Below are 24,665 nucleotides of genomic sequence, written 5' to 3'. Positions count from 1 at the left end.
TCTCAGTATCACTCACTAGTCCCCAGATGTGGTCTGCTTAGGGAGTTGTCTCTCTACACGACATTACAGTTCGGGTTACAGGTGACTTCCATCAACAGCAGCGAACTCCCCCACCGACCTTACTTATCTGGCACAACTTATGAGAGCAACCTTAAGAAGATACTAACATGTTATCAAAATGTCTTGTCTTTGGGCGCTCTATGCTTTGGTATCTGTCTTTGAGAAGATAAAAAATAAACTGCTTTAAATTTTTAAAACCAATTAAATAATTCTTTTGCTGAGTCTCACCTCTTTATTGACCATTCCATATATTATTATTTTATCATACAATTTTGGTCTTGTTTTTTACAATGCTAGGTTTTCAGAGTTGTATTTTATTCCTTTTTCAACAAAACAAGAATATTCTGAATATTTGTAACTGTATTTAGAGACAGTGTTTGGGCTCAAGATGACTTTAGGGAGATGAAACAGTATCAAACAGGGGGGACAAAAAAGGGGCATAAGAATTTCCTGTCTACTTCTAGTAACATTTCCAACATAGTGCCCTGCAATTTCACAAGAGTAACTGTCCTTGCACAATTATAGTGACATAAAACTGGAAAATCCTGCAATGACTGGAACTTCAAAGTCTGATGAGGCTGTATCCAGCAACACAACTATGAGCACTTCCCTCTGAAACTCAGCAGGAATCAGATGGAAAGAGATAGCCTTGGCCATTTCTGTTTCCATTGTTTGGATTTTCTTCCCAGGCAACAGCAAAGTGCCAAGAAGCTCACATATGGATTCCATCCCAAAATAACACTTGTCTTCTCCGTGAAACTATTAAAGCTAGGGATCATGGGACATTTTCAATGTAATTTCTTTATTATTAATTTGGCGAGTGTTGTGCTTTCTCGTAAGCTCACCCATTCTGCAGACTTAACGCTCCCTCTCCCTCCTCCAATGTCTAAAGCACTAAAGGAAAAGAAATGCAGAGAGCCACACGCTGCCCTCTGTCACACACACGTCACCACACAAGTCCAAGGAGGCTGCTCAGACACATGAGGACAGCAGAGCCTACTGAGCTACCACAGTTACATGGAAATACCACACATTGCCTGTCTGAACTAAAAGAGCATTTTCAGGCTGATAATGATTGTTTTCTTATTTGCCACCTCAACGAACGGATAATCTTAACGAGACTTTATATATAGCCACCCAAAAAGATGAACAGTTTCAAGTCTCACAGCCTTGTTTATATAACATTTCCACCTGTTTGCAATCACTGATGATCCAGCAACAATAAAGTGAAGAAACAAGATTAACAATGAATAGCCCAGAGTCTACAAATTTGAACAAGATAAAGTACATCTTTAACCCATGAAATCAAAACAACAGACTGGCAATCCTTTTGCTATGTCATTATTAAAGTATATTCCATTTTAAAAATCCAGAATCTCAGTGTACAGCAACAGCTAAAATCACCTAACTCCTATCACCACCATAAGATGCTTTGAAAGTAAACTGAAGCACAAACCAGTGAAATAACTTGTTCAATACTCTTACCAATCAGCAGGAGAATTAGGATTAGGAATCATGATGCCACATGCCCTGTGCTAGCCAGTAAGTAAGAGAGCAAGAAAAAAAACCAACTAAAACAACAACAGAAACCCCATGTTCAGGATGAGAAGTCTCGAATTACTCTCATGCAAAATTATTCTCAATTATTCTGTAAAAGCATCTCAAAGTCTGTATGTTTTACAAAAAGGCCATTTCAGCCTTACTGCCCTGTTAAGCCAAAACCACAGATAAATAAATATAAGTGCAAATACCTGTTTCCTGGATCTTGGTAACTGTCAGTAACAAGAGTGGACGGAACACCAACTTTTTCCATTATTTGCTTTAACTAGATGTGGTTGCTATTTAAATGCTAAAGAGCTATGTGAGATAATCCAGAGGGTGCCTAGAAGTGCTCACTCCAAGTTAAAAAATAGACACTAGGGCAATTTGGTGGCTCAGAGTCAATCTAGTTCTTGCCTAATTACAATCACGTTAAATGACAGTACTCCTCCAGAACAAATGATCTAGTGATTATCCTCTACCCGGAAAAGTCAACAAGCAGCACACAAGGGAGGCGGCCTCACAACCACACACACTAAGGAAAAGCCTCCTAAGAGCTACACAATCCCTTTTATTTCCGAATTAAAATGTATGCTGCCAATAGCACAGTGATGCAGTATCCTCTTACCAGTGACCTCTGCTAGAGAATGAGTAACATGTAGCTTGTGTATTAATTCATCTTCAGACCTCACCTCCAACAGGCGCCAACAATGTTGTATAACGAGGTCTGTGGCTGACAGCAACACCAGCTAACCAAAAGCCTTTGTTAAAGCTGTCAGAAATACCCTGAAGATAAAACCCCACCACTTCTCCTCCTCAACGGATTTTTCTGATTTTATAGCTATAAATACTTGAACATTCTTGCCTCTGACATTCAGATATGATTACGATACAGCCATCATACTCTGAGTCAGTATGCACTACACCAGTCAAACCAGTCCCAACTGGGATTTATGCCAACAACATTATATGTTGAACATCCATCCATCAATTATGGTGCAATAAGAAGAGCAACACCTGAAACAACACATTCCAAGTGTGAATTACCACAGTAAAATATGACTATTAGAGTGGCATCTTCAGAGATAATTGTTTAAAAGTTTTTTAAATGTTTCATGGCCATGAGAACTTTTTTTTTTTTAAGGTAAACTATTTTGCTTTTGGAAACTCTTCCTCTTAATTTATCTGCTTCAACATTTACAATTCAAGCATATCAATTCTGTCTTTCACTACAACCAGAAAACTAAATCAATTGGGTTAAGTAACTCCACTGATAATTAAGTAAGCATGAAGCAAACAGTGAAACAAGTTTTTTAAATTTCACACTTTAGAAAGCTAAGCATTACTAGCAGCATTTAGAAAATCCCAAAGAATGACTTTGAGCCCAGCTGGGCTTCCAGCACTGGTAGCAAAAGCTACTCCCAGTTATGCTCATCTGTAAATGTGGCACAGCTGCCAAGCTCCTCCAGCCTTCCAGATTGGGCCCATAAAATTACTGTGACCAGCTTTAAGGGAAAAAAAAAGGAATCGTTTTAAATTCAATGTTCTTATTGGTTTTGTTTCTAAGTCACTTTAGATTAATGCTTTTAAGGTTTTTTTTTCTTTAGCTGCTGGAGTAAGAAGAAAAAGAAGAAAGACAAAATTAATGCCTTTTCTATTCCTCTTTTTCATAAAATTTACAGTGCTTCAGCAATATCCACAAATCCGAGCATGCTTAGACCTCAATGAAACAAATTTACATACTCATGGCTGTGACCAGCACACATATTCTGCATCTGAACCATTAATAAAATACTAAAAAATACAATATCAAACACCAAAGGGAAATAACTTCAGCCTCTACTTGCACTTTTTAAAGTAACATCATATCTGTTAACACTACAGCCACGAAAAAGACTAGAAATAGAAATCTGACAACACTGCCTCTGGAATGAGGTTGTTTCAGATTCTTACAATACTGGATTATCAAAATAACTCCCATGAAACTGGTACACCAAAGCCAATAATAGCACAGATTTATACTACAGTCTTGGCATCAGGTTCTCTCATTCTCTCCCATTCCCTCCCTCTCCCTCTCTCTCTCTCCTTTGAAAGAGGACAGCAATTCCAAAACAAAAATGTGCCTCCCCTTAATGTATTTCCAACCTTGTGCTTTCCATGAAAATCTGAACTGCTAGCAACATTTCTGCTCGGTATGTTTTGAGTAAGACATTTCTAGATTCTAAAAAGGGGTACTTAAACTTTACCACAGACTAATTTTGGACTACCAGATCCCAGCTCCTAATGGGAAACCCTCCTTTATGTGAGTGAACTCTCATCTTCCATAAGGAAATTCTTTCTGGAAGTAAAGATTTCTTACATGAGTAAGGGTAAACATGATGAGGGCCTGAATGTGTGAGCTCTTAAAGATAAGTACTGCTTCCTTTAGATCTTGTACAACACTTAGAAGACTGTCAGCACCTAACCATAACAAATGTTAAGAAAATATTTAGAAAAAAATATAGGCATTACTCTGACTTCATTTCCATCAGTCTGAATCAAGAGCAACAAAGCTTAAGTTGTAAGTAAAATTATGGCACAAAGGTGAACCTGTCAATAACTGCAAGAAGGTGAAGACTTTTTGCCAGGGAATGGTATAAAATCCCTCTCTTCTTACATGCTATATATAGTTACATTCATTAAACGTTTCCATATCTGACAAACCAGCTGACAGAGAGATTCAAATAATGCCACCGCTTAAGACATGTTGCCCAAACATATTCCCTGGAAATTGGAAAGCTTTGGAAACACTTCACAAGATCCATTACTTAGCACCAGACATTGCAACTTGCACAACCTGGCGATCATATGATGCACCAAGGCGTTTTTCTCAAATTAGATTCCATTTGGAGAATCAAAAGATATCTAACACTTTCAAAACACTTCCTCAGAAATACCACCAATGTGAATCACAAATGGAACGTGGCATTTAAGCATGAGGTTGAAAAACTTGACTTCTTCTGTTTCTACTTCAGATACACATCTCCCCAGCTCCTGCTGAATATCCTCTGATCATCACACTGCATGACTTCTCAAATTAACAAAGCTAAACTTTGAAGATACACCTCCCACAAACAGAATACTGACAATTACTAGATGCTGCTGTTTTTAACTCTGTAACAGTCCAGACATCTGATAAGGATAGACTTCACCCATCTTTTATGGTCTATGCTTGGAACCTTGAGTGCTAAGACTAAATTCTTGCCTCAACCAACCAATGTGATCTTGTCAAAACAATCTAATGTCTGCACTGTGATTCCCAAACCATAAAGTAAGTGATAAAATTCCTGTTATTCTGTACTCTATCTTCTTTATTTACTGTAATTGTTTTACAGTAAAGATGGTTTTAGGTACACCCACCACCAAAGAGAAGGCCAAGATTCTGCCTAGTGCTTCTAGATGCTCCTGTGACCACACAGTTAATCATACTAGCTGTAATTCTCAAACAACTTCTAATTTTGATGTCTTTCTTATTTGTATCTGTGCATTCCAGTGTCTAAGGCTCTGCTCTCCCAGTGTGCACTCCAATAATTAGTATAAAACTTCAGTCACTGAGTATTAATTGACTTAAAAGCTTCTATCCCCAAATCTAACTTCCACTGCATTAAGAAAGCATATTTTCACATGCTCTAACAGATGTATATAGACTCGATTGTTTGCAAATTCCTGCAGGCCAATATTGTTCCATCTTCTAAGCTCTCCTCTACCAGCACTTCCACAAGGACGGTGGGAATAACCTTTCTGTTTTACCAACAAGCAAAAAACCAAGAAATGTGGGGTTTATGCTTAGTTTTGGAGTTACACGGACAACTTACCGGTGATAGGCTTCCCGACGGTACTTTTTCAGAGCATGCCCATCCATGTTTGCAGGGAGATCTGCTGCATTCTGGAGTCGGTCACTCCATGAGGTTGTCATCTTCAAATGCTTATTTATTTCTGAAAGAGGCAGAAAAGCTTGCTTAAGTTCAAGGTCTGTTTCACCAGAAGGTTGTCTGTTTCCTGGTATGAAGAGATGCCACGCCACTCAGGAAGTCTTGCAAAGTACCCAGTGGAATGATCTGAGTTTGCAGGTCAACTAAGATGCAGTTCTTTGAATTGTTAAAACAGAGATCTGGGAAGGGTTTTCCACATGGTTGGAACTGCAAAGACATTCCTACCCATTGTGTTGAAAATGCATTTAGAAACAGAGACCTTGTTTTCATTGCTGAAAAGGGGTAATTTTTCACCCTAAAGTTACCAGTATGCATTAGATGTAGCTTATGGAAAACCTACCCTTCATACACAAGATAAACTCGGCAGAGTAAACCCTACAAATCCCACTGGGACTGACCTTGCCACTTTTACCACAGAGTAAAACTAAAGAGCCTTGTCCCTGGCCATTTGATCTCTAAGCAAAGACAAAGTTTCAAACTGATGCTATATTAGCAGAAACAATTGGAAGGAAAGTAGAAAGATGATCCTTTGTCCTCTGTAGGTCAGACACATTCAGACAGAGCAAACCTGTAACATGAGCGATGCAAATATTTGCCAGCAGATCTTCACAAACATCAGCACCCCTTCTCATGTACCAAACCACCAACAGTCCTCATCAGGAAGGCCCTGCAGTGAGGAAGCAGGGGTACCTTTCCCAATTTTGTTACTAGCACACTGGGGCGATCCTGCTCGCCTGCTCCTCCAGCCAGACCCACGTCCCACTGTATTCCCTGGCACCAGGTGGGGTGATGAAACAGCCCCACTGTGAGTCAGTTCAGCTCACCAGTCCAAGCCCTCACCCATCAAAACCAACCCACCAAAGGTGAGCAAAACCTGGGTAGTTCTCCACTGGTCAGCTGAACCCAGCTCAACAACGCTATCATTAGAGCCGGTGCAGGGAATGGGGTGGGAGGTGCATCCCACAGTGATACCAAATTAGGTATAACATGAAACCACATTCTTGTGTAACCCACACAACTGCTGGACTGCAGGCCTTGGCTTGTTTGCTCTTTCTTAGAAGAAACACAACCACCCACAAGCTACATGGGTAATGATACAGCAACCACTTCTGGACACTTAAAATGTGACTGCGCTCATTTTACAAAAGGGAAACCAGATCATTCCAGCAAAGTAGAGAGCAGAGCAAGTGTCCAAACTAGTGCTAGAAGTCACGGTGCTTTCAGTGTCACACGCATGCTCACTCTCCTCAAGGAAATCTGTATAATTTTTTCGTTCTGAATTTTATTAAAGAGCAACAGTTGCAATTGTCACAGCATTTCTTAGTCTATTTACCTGGTAGTTGCTGGTCACAAATATCAAAGAGATGGCAAACAGCTTGTGTGTAAAAAATATGTTCCTCCTCCTCCAGCATTCTCTGCTTGTCTCCCAGTTACTATAACCAAGGTTTACAAATGCATCTTCTGCCATATCCTAAAGGTCACCAAATTTAGGCCCTGGCAGGCAGCCCATGGGACTGCATGCCATTGCTGAGAGCTCTCCCTCTGAATTCCCCACAACACACCCAGGAGAGGAGGTCACCACAGCGAGAGGGCGATGGGCCATTCCAGCCAGCCGCAACTTCCACAACAGGGCATGCAGGGAGAATCAGCTTCTAAAATAGCCCCAGCACCAGCCACCAAGGGCTTACAATAATTACCAGCTATTTAAGCCGTGCCCAAAGGCAGATGGAAGGCAGCACAGGGCACAGAACTAAACAGCCCTCAAGCACCAACCTGTTCCCATTCCACTTCAAAGGCAGGGCACTGCTGGCAGCAAGGCTCCTCAGGGGCAGCAAGGACTGCAGTCCCTGGGAAAGGAGCAGTGTCCCTGCAAGGGTGACAGACTCCAGGTCTGCAGATGAGACATGCAGCAGAGTGAGGGATCTGGTAAGACTCCAGGACTGCAAAATGCAGAACAGGATGTGTCCTCTGAGGCTGTGTCCACCTACCCTCATGGACATTTCAAGATGGTCCAGATCATCAACACCTTGGTCTATTTTAAAGCTAGTAGCCTAGAACTACAAATCCAGATCCAAGACACGTATACATTTAAGGCCTCTAAAGGGTATGTTAAATAGCTCTGAAAAAACTGTTGCACAGTTGGTCTTAGGACTCTTAGACAGCTCTGGGTCTAGGTGTTCCATCTGAAACAAGTCCACATCCAAGCTTCCTGCCATTTAGACGGGCTACACCACCGTGCTTACCCAGCCAGACACATAGCAAGATTCAAAGTTTTACACCCACAGCCAAAGACAGAGGCTTTCCATTCTGCCAGCCTCTTCTTCTCATTTCATCTTCTACCCTAAAATCCAGATGGCAGAAGAATTTTAGCAGGCTACCTTTATAATATCCTTTCTAAAATGAGGAATCAGTGAAGCAGTTTGAGCTCCTATATGATGAAACCCTGCTCTACAGCAGAAGAAACCAGACAGTATCATTCTGTGTGTGCTGGGATTCAAAAAGCTTAGACTTGAGGAAACCACAACAATGTCCATAATTAAGCAAGGACAGCCTGACTTATTTTAATGATCTACCAGTGTTTTACTGTAGCTGTGATGCACAGAGTTCACAGGCAGGACAAGGTTTGTAGACAGAGGCAATGTCTTTTATTAGACCAACTGGTATGGCTGGAAAAAACAGACAAGCTCTTGGGTACACAAGCTTGCATAAGTTTTCAAATTCTGTAGGTTGCTCTAATAAAAGCTATTATCTTTATCTTCAGGCTTTGCCCTGATTTATTAAAATCTTTCTTTTAATGTTCACACAGTATTAAATAAAAAAAAAAAATCTTATGCTGAAGTTCTCTATTACACGTACTCAAAAGCAGACTTACAGCTTAGCAGGCTGCTGTGACAACAGCTTAACCCTCTGAAACAAAACAGTAACAACTGATAAAAGATATTGCAAAGGATCTTCCCCACCCAAAAGTCTTACTCACACAAAAAGCCTTGTGGGCTTCAATGAAATTATTCTGTGCTTCAAATGCATAAAAATCAGCCTACCTGCATGGGTAAGAGACATGGGACCTGGCCCCTGAATACAAATTCCTTCTTCCAAATAGAGAGCGAAAAATAAGAAGGACAGAATCACTCCATACACTTGTAAACCATTGGAATAAACATCTAAGAGAGCAGGCAGCCAGCCAGGCAAGATTTTCAACTCCAAGCAACTGAAATATGATGCATCTTTCTTTAGTTACAAATCTATTTTGAAATCAATAATCTCTAAATAGCTTCACATAAAAATAGAAATCTTTACATAGATAAAGCATGTCAGAACACCTCCCCATAATTTACTGCATACATGCTCCTTGCTCATGTTGTCTTAATTAAGCATCTGATAGCATTTATGGTACAGGGTTCCTTTTGAAAAGCTATTTAAAATCTCAGCTGCAAAGCTTTTATACAGAGCTGCTATCCAGCACATATGTTTTGGTCTGAAAGAGCATGGGATTTTTAGCATATATTTTGAATTAAGTCCATGTGATTGTTTTGTCTGATTTTGGCTGACTTCAAGTATTATCCATACTGTATTTTTTTTCAAGTACTCATACAAATAAAATAACACATTCAAAAGCATTTTCCTTCAAGTTTTACTATTACTTGTCTTATATTTCTTGGCCAAAAAACAGAGATTTCTGCATCTGATAATATTTAACATGTTCAGGTTAAATGCACCGCCTCTATTTTTTTTCTGAGTTCATCTTGACACTTTGATGATGCAATGCCAAATCAGAGGCATCCACACTAAAATGTAGAGATGAACAAAACAGTGGTGACAATCCCACTTTTTCCAGGGTAATCTCTGAGATTTTACATAGCAGAAAACAAAGGCATCACTAACCAATCCCAAGGCTGTAGCGTACTCACACTGATTCACCGTGCACCACATCTGCCTCTTCTCACACGTTCTGCTTCAAGAATCATTAATACCTTGGCAGCACAACCCGCACATGTACGTGCACGGTGGAAGGTGAAGAGAGAAAATCATCACATCTCACATTAGCTACTTAAAAGCTTTGTGTCTAGTCGGAGGCTGTGGGTGTACAAAGTCTCGTGGTGCCCTTGCCAAGCCTAGAGCAGTTCTTCCTGGCTCCCTGCTGCAACACTGCTCCATCTCAAAGGGCTTTGTGGGCTCTCAGCAAGGGAGGAGCAAACCATCCTAAAATCCTGAGGATGGGCAAATGCAAAGGGAGCAGGATTAGGGTCGGCTTGTTCAAGACTCATCTCAAATTCCTGGTCCAGGTCATGCCATGGCCTCACAAACAGGGCAGGGGAGGGGGAAAGTGATCTTTTCTGCAGCTGAGAGGACTGTCCATGTAAGCACGGTTAAGAAAAGCGAGTGACTCACTCACCAGGAGCAGCCCACTCCCTCCACTGAGGGCAGAAGGAGCTTGCACCTCATTTAGGTTAGACATATGGGACAGCTAGAATTGGAGGCGGTGAAATCCACTCAGGTTAGCATCACACCTTCTCATCCTGTGGAGCACCTGACATCCTGGGATGGACAGCAGAAAGTGGCCAGGACTGAGTCATCCACCTCAGCAGCATCTCTCACTGCCACCGTGTGAGCAGGGGCTGGGCAGGCTCCTGCCCTCACCAGAAGTGCCGTTCTTATGCCTGTGATCCCAACACACTTCACAAACACTCGCTCACGTAATACATGTAGGGGCAGCAAAAGTGCTGTCCCCATTTTGTCAGCTAAGGATAGCGAGGCACAGAGAAGGTAATAACACAGAGCAAGTGGGAATCAAATGCAGAAGCCCTAATTCCTCAGTCTCTGTGCTAAAAATCAGTCTGAGTTCCTAGTGCTGTCGGGATGAATCACAGATAGACACAGTATGCTCCTAGCACAGTATACTTTTACATGAATTCAAATTTCAATACTTAGCATCAACTGGCAGACACAGAGAGGTCAGCCTGCACTTATACGTGACAAAAGCCACAAAGCAGCAGGCTCCTGACTGGCTCCAAGCTGCAGGGATCGCATGGATGCCAAATGACGCTCCAATTTTATCCTGAATTGCAGCCTTACACACCAGCTCTGTTAGTTCACAGAGCTCCTTCCCTCTCCCCCACAGCCCTGGGATGACAACTGACACCCCTCTTGTCTTTTACTGCCAACACTTCTGCTTAATAGCCAAAGGTAAACTGTTTCCAAAAGGTGTTTTCAATTAGTGATGCTTTTGGAAAATTACTACGTCCATGACTTGAGACATAAGCAATGAAGCTTGTAAACAGCCTAAACCAGAAATATGACCTTTTTTTTGTCCCTCCTTGTGCTTCAAGTTAAGTTCTTCACTTGAAGATCTTTCACTTCTGGGTAATCACGTCCCTGACAGCAAGGTTTCAGCCCCATGATGGCAGGAAGGACAAAACACATTCTGTCTATTAGAATATTAAATTGCTTCCAAGAGACACTTCAAAGCATACTCTCAGCTCATGATAATTAATACTTGAGATTGGCTTTAAGCAGGATAATTCTGTATACCAATTACAGGGCATTAATGAGGTAGAGATCAGCTGTTAAGAACCTGTTAAGGTCAACCACAGACATGTATTTTGGGCTTAGAGTAGATCCCACCTGCAGTATATGAAGATCCACTGGATTACATTAGATTGATCTCTTTGCTCCATGGATTGTACTAACCTTCCCAGCTCCAAGCTTGCAATCTCCAACACTGGCTTGGAGTCCTCCCGCAGAAAGGGGGTAGCAGTTACTCTTGGACACCACCACAGTGCTTACATCGTCACAGCTGCTTTTTCCAGGAGCGTGCTTTTAGTGAAATCGGTAAAGCATTCCCAGTTATACATTCATTTTTAACTATGGTCTGACTGATAGACAACGGTAACTCATGGGCTATTTCTGAACGGGTAATGTGTAAGAAAGGAGAATGCTACTCACATCATTTATTATAGGATTTGATTTAATTTCAGGCTGAATTTTATCTCTGTCATAAAGCCAGATGTTACAGTAATGGCTGCATATCAAATACGTTGCTTATTCTACATGGATTTTTTAAATCAGACTACTTCTACTGACAACCATACCCACAGAGTGGCTGTGCAGTCCCTAGAGCTCCAGCAGTACTCCAGGACCCAAGCACATTAGACACACTAAAACCCACAAATATACATTTGGAGTTTTTTTGGGTGGCCATCCATTTCTACCCAAGGAGTTCTATTCATTCAGGAATTCCAAGAAGCACTAGTTGTTTAAAATATTTTCAGCACTATTTAATTATCATCAATTTTATAGATGGTTAGAATGGAATTTGGAAAACTATTTCTCCACTTCTCTAACTCTAGTGTGCCCTGTATCATCCCAGCACTAGAAAATAAGGAGGAGGATCATACTTAAGGAATGTGAAGCTTGATCCAGCAGTGCAAGAGCTATGCCACAGAGAAGAATTAGTAAACATGAGTTCTCGAAGAAATGCTGCAACTGCAGGTCAAATATGATCCTTGGATGTACAAGACTACGAAGCAGGACTCCATGTCCCTATCTGTCACTGCTACAAACACTGCTGGAAAACTGTCTTCAGCCAGCTGTCCCCATTCAGAACAATGATGATTATATTGAGAAAGGAATAAAGCTGTGAGAGAGAGAGTCAGGCTGGAGTGGAATACTGCCAATTTAGAGAGAGCAGCTCTGCAGGTGACTTGAAAATAGTCTAGAAGCAATTACACACAGGCAAGCAGCCTGACTGTGGAGGGCTCTCAGTCTAGCAATGACAGAACAAGAGCCCGTGACTGGGAATTAAATAAATCAACCAATACAAAAATATTAACAGAGAGGACAGTTAGCTATGAAACAACACATTTCTGAAATACATTTTCCGTGATCAGAGGGCTCTAAATGAAGTGTGGGTGAGTGTTTAAATTAGCCTTTTTCAGAGAGTCAAGATTTAATGCAGAAGAGTCAAACAGTCTGAGCTATACAGCAGGTCAGTCAAACTGAGTATTGTGCCTCAGGCAACTCTTCCTCACCTTATACATCAACGTATCACAGAGTACAAGGCTGAGGCACAAGCAACACCAGAAAGAAACCTCTAGAGTGTGGCTTCACCTAGAGAGAAGGTGGAAGGATAAACAAAAGCTCTTCTTAGCCAACACCAACATAAGCTGTGCACACTGATGGCCCTGGGAAACTCTCTTCCTTGGGCAGAGGTCTTCGTCAGCCTGCGGCAATCTCTGCCACGGAGGTTCCCAAACTGCTGTCCAACTGAGTGCCTGCCAATGACAAGCATGGACCTGGCTAAGAGGATGTTCTCATTGCTTTTTGTTTCCAGCTGTTAAATTCCAGCAAGAAACACGTAACATAATTCAAATATTTTAGTCACACTGCTTTTCCCGTAAGCAATTGCTCTAGTTGCCCAGGGCCTTGGAATATTAGAAAGCAGAGATGAATTTGATCCCTCTACTGCAATACAGTCCACCCTAAAGAAATTATTTATAAGATATTTATTAAAAAAAAAAAATTGTCAGAGTTCCCATGTATTTACTTTAGTTGAAAACTGGATGGTAAGCTTTGATGCCAATGCCCACCACAACAGGAACTCAGTGTTTGAATGATGCCTACAAATACTCCTATCCTTGCTACAAAGCCAAAGCGTGACAGTGCACCAGCCGAGCTGCAGGTAATGTAAAGAGAACAAAAGGCAGAAATGTCAGCGCAGAAGTGAACACACTGAGTTCTGCAAATCAGAAAGAAAAGTCAAGATAAATTATTTTTATTCCAACTCTGCTCTTTTACATCAAACAATGTGCCATCAAGAACAGACAAACATAACCCCGGTACTCATCAGCCCCCTTCTCAAAGGAAACTGCCAGTTTCTCTTCCTTTCCCTTCAGCTTATCACCTCTTGGTGTTCAAACCTGTGCAAGATCTGTTACCAACTCAGTAATATCATGTGAGTTACAGTTACCAAAGAGAGAGAACAAGATGAGACATGCAGTCCCCAGAGAGAGGACTGGGAAGCCATCCTTCCACATACCAAGGAGCAACTGCCACTCTAACCTGCTATTAAGGATTACACAACAGTAGCTCTTTTGGCAGCAGATCGGGGTGTTTCAAAACAATGACGCTTTTCATTGGATTCCACTGTGCTTCCAGGAGGCAAACACGGACTGAGAGGGCCTTTCCAGAAGCGCGGTAGCAACCGACAAAGTATTTGAGATGCGCAACTCCAACCAGCAGCACAGTCACCCTGAAAGCATGCAAGGTGCCAGCTTGGATAACCAAACAGACAAAAGTTCGCTTTATCTTCTGAACGCTGAAGGTGAGGGAGGACATTTTCATTGTCCTTCCTCACTGACTGTGCTTACTGGTAAAAAAACCTCTTGACTCTGAAGATCACATCCCTGCTTCATTAATATTTTACAGGAAAAGGAAAGATACTGAAGCCTCATTCTGGCTTTTTTTTTTTTCCCCTAATATTTGAAAGTAAAAACAAGAATAAGGATTTTTTTTTAGAGACACTTGAACCCTCTTCCATGCTGGATGGGCCCTCTCTACATATTTATGGGCTACACAAACAGATGTGACAGCAGTGTCAGAATCTGAACCATCTCTGCAGGCTGGAAACATGAACTCACGTCTCACTCCAGCCCTGGCAGAAAGCAGTCCCTGCTCAGCCCCAGTGAGGATAGCCAACTGGCTACTCAGCCTGCATCCCAGGGCTCTGGACACAACACTCGCCAAGGGACACACTGCTGAGTAAAGAACTGGGGAACTCTGGCTCCTCCTTCATAAATAAAGGGATTGAAAATAAACACTGAGATCAACAGCTGAACAAAATCCAGTAATTCTGAGAACTGCTCTATCAAAACCAGGGACAACTTTTTCTTTTCCTGACAAGAGTTTTCTTCTCCAGCACCATTCCCTTCTCCTCACAGCTTCTTTAAGGAAAAAGCTTACAAAATGCTCATATACTAAATTAGTTTGTCTTCTATATGAGACCTTACCCACCAATAAGAGACCAATCATTGACAAATAAACTTATCATAAAAAAAAAAAAGAAAAGGATAAGCTGAGGACTGTGGAACTAAGCCAGACACAGTATAATATCCAGCAAGGCCATGGACTTCATATGCAAAACTCAGCCAATTTTGAACTTGCTGTTTGTTCACAAAACACAAACAAGACAAAATAATGATAGTCCTCAGCTATAAAAGGCACTGTGAAAGCAAATACAGAAATCATTTACTAAAGAGGATCTTGATTGTCTGCTATCCTAACATATAGGCTTCCAAACAAATACTAGCCTAATACAGATTTTATGGGCTTCCCACTTTTGTCCTTAATAATGGTTATCCATTTCTCTTCCAAGAAGCCTTTCAGGTAAGAACAGCAAGAGCCTTCTGCATCCACGCTCAGGTACTCGAAATCGACCCTGGCCTCAACACTCTCCTGCAACGCTCACAAAGGCCAGAAGCACAACTTCTCAAGGCTCTATGCTCCTCCTAGTTCAGCAACCACAGGTATCCCTCACCTGAGCAACAGAAAAAATCCTCTTTCTCCCCAGATCAGCAGCTGACAGGTACTTATCACGGAGATCAGAAAGGCATGTACTCAAAACCTTTCCTGCACTCTGTTCTCAGCAAGCAGTTCCACACAGCGGCTCCTTGCCAGTGAGAAGCAAGACACACAGACCTACTAACAGAGCAAGGATAAAGATGGAAAATCAGGGAATGTGAAGACTGTAGGTGTTTTGAAGTGTTTTTCCAGTGTGAAGTTCCCCTCCACATAAAGAGCACAATTCATTACTTTTCTGACCTGTTTTTTTAATCAGACGCAAATATAGTAATTATAGTCTGCCTGATTACAAATGAAATTACAAATCTGTCCTAAGGGCACAATAGTGTTTCCACCTAGATGTTATCAGTCCCCAAATCTCATTTAATCTTGACGGATGTGTAGTACCGAGGCACCACCATAGGAAACTCTACAGTAAATTAATTTTTATGAATACTTTCTCTGCAGTATTCCCATGGTCTTCCAAAAGACTGCTAATTTGCACAGCTTTCGTTAGGCAACTACGTGACTACATTAATCAGTAAAATAACTGAACATCTATGATGGCTTTGAGCTCTTACTACATTTCTGGCTTCTCTTTGATAACCTAACTGTCTCAGCTTTATCAAGTGATTCCAAAGGCCTACATTAAACCGTTTTCCAACTGTATCAATCTCTTTTCTTCGGAAACTTCTTACTATCCTGTCCAAGCAAAACACAAAGCACTAAGTTCATTTGGGCAAAACAAACTCATCTTTCCATGGGCCCTTCAGTTCCCTGGTTTTTAATGTTAAATCATTCCTGCTGACACAGGAGACTGTTCCCTGGCAGGAGCAGAGGAGGACTCACATAGTGCTGTCTCTGCACTTGTCTCAGCATAGGCAGTTCTCAGAAGGAACACCATGAAGTGACAGACCTACTCCATCAGCTGCAACCTGGAAGAAAACTGTCAGCCTGAAGGGTGAGAGAACATTAATATACAACTAAGAAGGCATCATCAGCACATCCCTGTTATTCCAAAGCCAGAGTTGAGAGTTCCCAACACTGAACCTTCCGTCTGTCTGGGACTTCTCTCTTCAGGGAACCTCAAAAATCTCGTCCATGTAGACTTGAAGGTGCATTCAACAATCTTGTTTTCCTGCTGTGGATAAGCAAATAGCTTGAATCCCCTGGGTTCTGAGATGCCTTTAAAAACACCTGTCCCTAGCAGACTAGTATAGTGGCCCTGACTCACCAAGGACTTCTTTTTCAGCATGTTACCTGACCTACTGTAGCCTCTTAAAAAAAACCCTGACCATATGCCCAGCCAACACAAAGCCTCCTGTGCAGCCACAGAAATGCCTCCTTCTAATTGCTTTCAAATCAGCAATTGAAAAAAATCCCAGCCTTGCTCTGAGTATCACAACACAGTAAGACAGTTCTCTACATGTTCTAACCTTTCCAATATTCGTTCTTGACCCCAGCACCACACATCGATTTATGAGGACTCAAAGTACGTTTTATTGCTGTCTTTGTTAATATCTACTCACTACATGTCTGTGAAGAAAAGTGAGTGGTAGATGAGTAAAACACTGTTAGCTTTTCATCATCTGTTCCCTCCTGACTGCTCAAGTTTAGCAAACAGAGTTTCTTTGGCACTGGCTCATAAAACTGCCAGTGCAATACTGAAAGAGAACTCAAAATACATGTAAAACAACAGGTTAAGAACCTACCTAATCTATTATCACATGAAAAAAAAAAGGCAACATTAGATTGCAGATGTGTTTTTTAATAACTTTTAGAAAGGCTAAATCATTATTTCCTTTGATGGTAAATGAAAAAGTCCCCAAACAATTGAAGGCTATAGATTGATACTTCATCTCAGATCACAGTAAGTAAAACTCTTTCCAATTTGTATAAAATTGGCTCATAAAATATCACACACATCTGCTGATAATTCCAGCCATGACATTTTTAACATACTTACTCTCTATAAAATCATTCTGTTTCAACACCACTATAAGGAAGATACTAATGAACACCAGACCATGTGCAAGACACACTCTGCTCAGGATGTCTGCAGTCACCAAGTGGTTAAGGGTACAGGCAAGCTAATGCCTTCTAGAGGCTAAATTCACATAATTAACTTAAAAGGACTTAGCAGAAGATCATCTGGTATGCTAGTCACTGCTTAGGAGGGACACTTTCAGGTAGAGTAAGCATTTTAGAATGGAAAAGATGGGGTTTGTGTCTACTTACCTGAATCACTTACAGCTTTAGGCAACAAGTGCCCATTTTTATCCTTTTTCCCTAGCAGAGCTCTATCCAGCCCTGTCAGCTGCAGTCTTGCTGTGGAAAAGATCTGCTGACCACTTCTTTGAGAGGGACCTGGTTCATGTGTTTGTACTTTCCTTTAGGCTACCTTTTGTTTTTTTTTTTTTTTTAACAAAGGAAAGCAATGGGAAAATGCAGCATCCCAAAACACTGAAAGACTCAAAACAGGCACCGTCTTGCTGACCTGCCCTTAAAAAGCATCACTGGTGCACCAACTGATGCTTGAGACATGAAGCGGAAAATGAAATCTGACTCCTGCCTCAGTTTCCAGACAGCAGAACTAACAGATGATTTACCAGTCTGGCTTGCCCCTATGTGAAATTCCTCTTCCCAGCTCCACTCAGCCACTTGTATTGAATGATGGGAAAGTTACAGGAACTGAACTGGAAGAGCAGTTTCCAGGGTCAGTCCCAAGCTAACTGATGCTCAGAGCACCTGTAATTTATGTTCAACTGACCAGAAATTTTTTTTAGGGAATGAACTCAACCCAACCTCAAAGAACACACTGAGAATAACATTATAAAAGTGGAACTGAACAAGCAATGAAAAAGAAATAACTATGCAGCTATTACGAACATTTGTTCTTAAAAGCTCTCAGTGAATACTGCATATGCTGTCAGAAAAGACATGATTTATGCAGGACACTTGGGACCAAAGTTTGCAGCCCTTTCCTGTGACTTCAAAGGCCAAAAAATCTTTGCATAGTCTTGATATGGAATCGCTTTGTAATATCTGAAAAGGTGACTTAAAAAGATTAGAGAGAAACATTTGAAATACCTTCGCCAATATGTTCAGCTCTTCCTCTGGGGGGGAAAAAGAAGTATCTCAGAGATGGAGAAAGCAAACAAATCAACATAAAAAGATTATTTATTTTTAATTGCAACTGTTCTATTTATTGACTTCCAAAATTACCTGAGCTGCCTGCCCTTCACTAGTACTTATTCTTAGACGTTATTATTGTTAATTGCTGTGTTACGATTACAAAGCACTGGCATAAATCTCGCTCAGCACCTCTCTGGATTTCTGAGAGCAGAACATTTCCATGCTCTTCTTTGACCTCATGTTCCTAATTAATTGTTGTGCATGCCTATACGCAAGTCACCACCAGATGAATCAACCCAAACACTAGCTGAATTCAGCCAGTCCAGAGAACTCTGGATGCTTTCTGCTAAACCCTTGGTCATCCATCTTTTGAATTTACCTTCCTTTCCAGGTTACTTTAAAAGTCAACTAGAAGATTTCTCTTGCTGTACACCAAGGCTAGATGTACCACAGTTGACACAAATGCCAAGAGGAGCACAGTCCAAGTTCCAAAGGAGATAAGGAATACTGATTTCAGCAGCAAACACTGCATGAACAGCTAAATGCTTCCTCCTGAAGTCACAGACACAGCTGGGATGCAGCTGTTCCTACCACAGCAGTGCAGGCAGCAGCAGCTGCCAGGGGAAAGGCAGCAGCTCACACAAGAGAGGGACAACCCACCCAAAAGGTCCTACAATCCAGATCTGGCCACCATAACTGCCAAAGCTGGACCACCCCACCTGGAAATGTACACTTTGGGGAAATGTACCTTCCTGGAGGGTTCAGCGAGAATTTGCTTCCTGAAAATCTAGCAAGAATGTATCTTAAGTGTTTTATCTATTAGGCCAATGTTAATAGGGAGAACTGCAAGGCCTGGGTCAAAGCCAACTAATCCAAAGGCCTGCTCTTAAATAAAAAGTGGAAAACCACTCTACTTCAGAGCCTCCTGCAGAAACAGGTACAGGAAATCTCTGTTTTACCCCTTCCTCTGAACCAATTGTGCCAAGCAAGGTTAAATGATAATATTGTAGTAAGCACATATGCAAAACAGCAAGTCTTTGAAAATATCTGAAATGCAGCTGGGAGCTGTAAATACTCTATAACTAAATTAAGCTAAGTTTGGACCACATAATGACTTCAAGGAGCTTTTGTTTCTAAATAAATCACTCGTGGTGAAAAGAGCCGGAATGGTAGTTATAGCAACCACAACCATCTTATTTACAGGCTGGGTACAACACGAGCAGTACTAGACCATATTGTTCCCACACATCTGTCTCTACTAACTTACTTCACTTTGGAGTCACCTTCAAATCTCAAAAGAATCACATCTCCTCGGGCCTCCCTTTCTTCTTCCATCCACCTACAGAAGATCTGCCCACGTGTCCTTCGGTTTCAAAAGAGAAACCAACAGGCTGCTCATGTCCCAGCATCATTTCTATAGGTATCCCATTACTGTGACTCCTGCTCTCCACATTTGATGGGCTCACACCTTTGCAGAATTTAAACCAGTTTTAGCTGGTACAATGCACAGGGTAAGAACCTACTCAGTTTCTACCTTAGGTGTTAAGAGAAGGCAGCATGCAGATGATAACAGTGGGGTTTCCAACCTCCCCAGTTTAGTCAGAACATTAATGAAACCACCAAAAAAGGGCCGGCTGTGCTGGTAAATCCCACAGCAGGTATTCATGCCCAGAGGATGATAAGTTAAGGTCACCAGCAAGCCACAAGTTTAGCCTCTACCATTTGTACCAGACTTGGAAAAGTGACAGGACTAAGAGGGCTGGCACACAGCCACTCACTGCTCACTGTTTGGGGACCCAACTGTGCAGGAAGTAAGAGTGAGCACGCTTTTGACCTTACAGTATGGTGCACACAGTGTTACACATTCAGGTAGTAGTAAATATTCAACATAGACTGCTATGGGTTTTTTAGGCTGAATTACTCAGGCTCCCTCCTCAGTCTCATGCTGCCATAAAAAAATGTATTTCTCCTAGTATGGCTTCATACAGGCAGGTCTCTCCAGCACCCTTTAAGCCCTGCAACCACGTGTGTGAGACTTAGTAACTACATTTATGTAGGTGGGTTTAGATCATCAACTGCTTACAGTGGCCACCTTCAATTCCTACGCATTTTTGTCCAGATGTTGCTTAAGGTCTATTTACTTTAATTACACATTAAGGTACATTAAGTTCTATTTATTGTATGTGCTGGATTCTCTCTGTCTTATCATTACAAAGCCACTCCATGGTTGTGTTAAGAAAGCAAAGTCATGTTATACATGCTCTCTACGTAGAGTGCAGAGTCCACGGTTTTAGGAATCATTCCAGTTAAGGAGTCATAATGACTAGAAAGCAAAACACAGCTCATTGCTACACGTCATCACACATAATAATTTCTTTAGTAGCAAAAACCAGACACTTTAAAATAGGAAATATTTATATCAATGTGCACTTTGAAGATACTCATAAGGAATAGGATACACTTTAGCACAGAAAAGCCAATTTTTGAAGACTTGGATTGTGGTCATTTCAAATAACATCTGAAATTGTATTTGTGCTGCTGACACTATAAATAAAATTTTAAAATAAATGCAGCACAGACAATAAGTAAGGAATTCCCAGGCGCTGACTTGGATACATGTCCCGAAGAGTGAGGCAAGGCTTCCACTCCCGGGCACAGTATGTTCAGTTTTCTACCCTATTATTCTCACTGCTAAAAAAGCCACAGCTGTTTTATATCAGGACACCCAGTGTTCGTGGACCACCCCGAGGCAAGGACCTGGCACAGAGCTCATCCCAAGGTACATCATCCAGGCTGTGCCCTGCTGAGTGCAGTGCTGTCCTCAGTTTCCCTTGGGCAGAGCCCTGCTCTCTTCACGGGTTTATGCTGCATGGCACGTGAGTATTTCTTATCCTGAGGTGATTAGTTACTGAGGTGTTCTTTTAAAGGAGTGAAGACAAGGCACAGGCCTGTCGAACAGCAAGCCAGTTCCTATGACAACTTTCCACTGCAGCCTGGCTGGAGACCATTAATCCACCTTCTCCAGGCCAAGCAGCTTCCACGTGGTAATGCTGCTTTGTGTAGGACTGTCACCAGTGCCCAAGCAATGGCAACTGCATGGTGCTGAACCACTCAGACCCCACAGTGCTCCCCAACTTCAAATTCCCACAAAAGAATGGATTCACTGAGTGCAACTGCAGGACCCCACTTCTGTCCCTTACTCAAGATTTTCAGGGAAGAGCTGTGGTCAACCTTTTTTCCTGCATCTCCTTGCATGTTGGTACCTACAATTCCTGCGGGATTCAAAAGTTGCAGATCATCTCAGCTTGTCCTGCAAACCTACTCTGCAGCCGGCCCACGCCATCCCCAGATAACAGCTCACGCTGCAAGCTACCAACCTATCTATCAGTTTTCAACAAGCATTATTTTATTACGTTGAACTGCAAATAACAGTTACGATGTTCTTAAATAAACCTAACTGCTTCTTCAATAAACATCAGTTAAACACTGTATTTTAATTGTTTGCTTCCCTTCTACTTTCAGTGCAAAAAATAATATACTTGTATATTTTTGAAGGAAATAAAACACTCCTTTCAATGTTTCCCCAAAGAATACAATATCACAGTGTCTACCAGTAAACACCACACTAAGCTTTCTGGTTTTTCAAAAAAAATCCGATTCCCCTGAAAGCTAAAAAAAAGTCTAGGATAAATATTTCTAGTGATCTTAGGAAGGGTTTATTAGCTTTCAATTCAAGTTATATTAGGAATCAAACATGACAAGGAGCAACAATACAGGGGAGATATTATTATCATCATCATTATCATCATTACTATGATTAAAAATTGCCTACAAACTGGAAATTTGCCTGGGAAAATGTCAGCTTGCATCTGATTTTCACTAACATATATACTAGAATGGGTGTATAACGCTAATGCTACCAGTGCAAATATACTAACAAGCTGTTAATTTCAAACCTCAGCTGAAAACATCTCTCCCATTCTTACAGTTTTTCTGCCCATTTCTCTCAGCAATTGTACTTAATTCAATGGATCATTCTAAATGCAATTCGGTGGTGCATTTGGCCATACAATTTGTTTGAATGACGCTGTACAGAGTAAAGGTTGCATTGTGCTATATAATGAAACTACGTCTATGCTTGAACAAACCCCAACTGCTGCTAATCAAACCAGCAGGTTCCTGAACAATCTTTTGGACTCTGGATTAATGGCAATAGATTATTTTAAACAGCAGTTCCACTCTAAAATATGTTTAGGTTGACACAGGCTGACAGGGACAGTGACAGACTTCCTGAGCTAAGCTGATCAGTTTGCAAGTCAAACACCGGGCTTTTTGCTCACTCCTGGAACTACTAATTCAGTACTTGAACCCAAGATCCAAACTGAATCTTGAATTTTGTTTCTGATTTTCAGCGAGACCATGTAGCACCTGAAAGGACCTGAAAATCTTCCTATTTTCAGTTTAATCACTACTGACAAACAGTTATATGGATCAATACAACATATTTCAGTCGGTGAGGATGTTAGTCAAAAATGACACAGTGCATCGCTTGGATAAGTAAGAGGGAGGCATTTCTAAGTGACTACTTAGAGAGCCTTTTGCAATCTTTGAGGTTCAAACAATAAATCTTCCAAAGCTAAAAAAAAATATTTTAAAACATGAGTGATTATGTCTTGGGAGGAATGTTCTCAAGACCATGTCAAAAAAGATCCAGCTTGGCAGCCTTTAGAACCACTAGCAAGGGAATAAACTTGAGGGTTTCATAATCTCAGCGGTTCCAGGAATTTTCAAAACTGCCTGTGCCACAAGAAGCAGCACTGTCGTATTAAGTCATCCGGTCTATCTGAAAACCAGTGTAGGTTTGTTTGTATCATACATTTTGCAACATTATTTTTGGCACGAAAGGAGGAATTTAAGGGGGGAAAAAAAATGTAAGCAAAATGCGAGCAAAGCAGTTTTGCACTGGTTTTTTTATTTATTTATTTATTTATTTATTTGGTCCTTTGCTCCTGGCTTTGGATTTATCAGCTCCAGCCCGACACAGCCGGATTGCCAAGCGCAACTCCAATGGAACAGGGCTGTGACAATGAACCCTCGCCCCGACCCAAGGCTGCCCGGGACCGGGCTCTTGCCCCGGTGCCGGGGGAGGACAGACCGCTTCTCCCGCCTGTCCCGGCCGGGCGGCGGCCGCGCCGGGGCAGCTGCGAGCGGGAAGGCGCCGCCGGGACCCTCCGCTCCACGTGGGGCGGAAGGAAGGCAGGAACGCAGGCACGGGGCGCCCTCCCGGCCCTCCCTACACCCAGTGCCGGCGGCTCGGGGCGGCGGAGCGGGCACGGAACCTCCGCCGTGTCCCGGGCCGGGGCTGAGGCACCGCGGGAGCCGCCCTGCCCTGCCCGGCACGACACGGAGCAGCGGGGGCTCCCCGGGACAGGACAGCGGGAGCGGCGGGGCCGGCGGGCGCTGCCCCCGGGGGTCTCTCCCTGCGCCGCCCCCGCCCCGGGCGCTCACGCACACACACACACACACACACACACACACACACACAGACACCCGCACACACACGCACACACATCCCCCCCATCCCCCCGGACGGGGCGCGCACCCGAGGGGAGGGGGCGCTCCCCACCCATCGCCCGCACCGCCCCCGGCCCTGACGGTGCCCGCCGCGCGCGCCCTCGCCCCCGCGCCCCCGCGCAGCCCCGCGCGCGCCCCCGCGGCCGCTCTCACCTCGCGCCGCGCCCGGGTGGAACTGCCCCGCACCGACTGCCGCAGCGCCCGCGCCGCACGCACCGCGCACGCGCCGCCCGGCCCCGCCCCGCCCCGCCCCGCCCCAGGGAGCGGCGAGAGCGTGCGGGCCCCGCGCGGAGCCGCAGAGTCCCTCCCGGCCCAGGGAGCGTCGGCAAAGTGCGCGGCGGGCACCCAGCGGAGGGCGGCCGGAGGGGGTGCCGGGGGGTCTCGGGCACCTCCCTCGCGAGAAGGGACTGCGGGAGCTGGGCCTGTGCAGTCTGGAGAAGTGAGGAGTGAGAGGGGATCGCATTAATGCAATCGCTACCTGAAAGGTTGCAGCGAGGAGGGTATGGGTCTCTTGTCCCAGGCAGCTGGCGGTAGGACAAGAGGGCACCGTCTTAAGCTGCTCCAGGTGAGGTTTGGGTTAGACGCGCTCTCTTACAGGCAGAGTGACTGGGCATTGGAATGGGCTGCCCAGTGAGGTGGTAGAGTCACCGTCCCTGGAGGTATTTAAGAAGAGACTGCATGTGGCACTTAGTGCCATGGTCTAAGTAGACAGGGTGGTGTTAGGTCCAAAGTTAGACACGATGATCTCAGAGGTCTTTGCCAACCTTATTAATTTTGTGAAGCACCTCAAAGGTGAATGCCAAGAGGATGGTGCCGGGCTCTTTTCAGTGG

General features: G+C 42.9%; 1 protein-coding gene across 2 annotated transcripts in view; it reads right to left on the bottom strand.

Moving 5' to 3' along the window:
* The window catches only part of NT5C2 (5'-nucleotidase, cytosolic II), a 60,023-nt gene extending 35,961 nt beyond the window's left edge, over positions 1-24,062 (bottom strand). The window contains exons 1-2 of one of the 2 annotated variants that reach the window (XM_050335196.1): positions 23,988-24,062; positions 5,454-5,574 (exon numbers count right to left, since the gene is read on the bottom strand). In XM_050335196.1, the coding sequence (XP_050191153.1) occupies positions 5,454-5,554 (101 nt within the window). In that variant the 5' untranslated portion in view covers positions 5,555-5,574; positions 23,988-24,062. Of the gene's footprint in view, positions 1-5,453; positions 5,575-23,987 lie in introns of those variants that run through there. The other variant, XM_050335205.1, reaches the window with a different exon arrangement.
* Positions 24,063-24,665: the final 603 nt, after the last annotated feature.

Source organism: Myiozetetes cayanensis, unplaced genomic scaffold (assembly GCF_022539395.1).
Source record: "Myiozetetes cayanensis isolate MyiCay16 unplaced genomic scaffold, myiCay2020 scf10, whole genome shotgun sequence".
Classification (NCBI taxonomy): domain Eukaryota; kingdom Metazoa; phylum Chordata; class Aves; order Passeriformes; family Tyrannidae; genus Myiozetetes; species Myiozetetes cayanensis.
The sequence above is the reverse complement of the archived record's forward strand: the minus strand, read 5'-3'. Positions and strand labels throughout refer to the sequence as shown.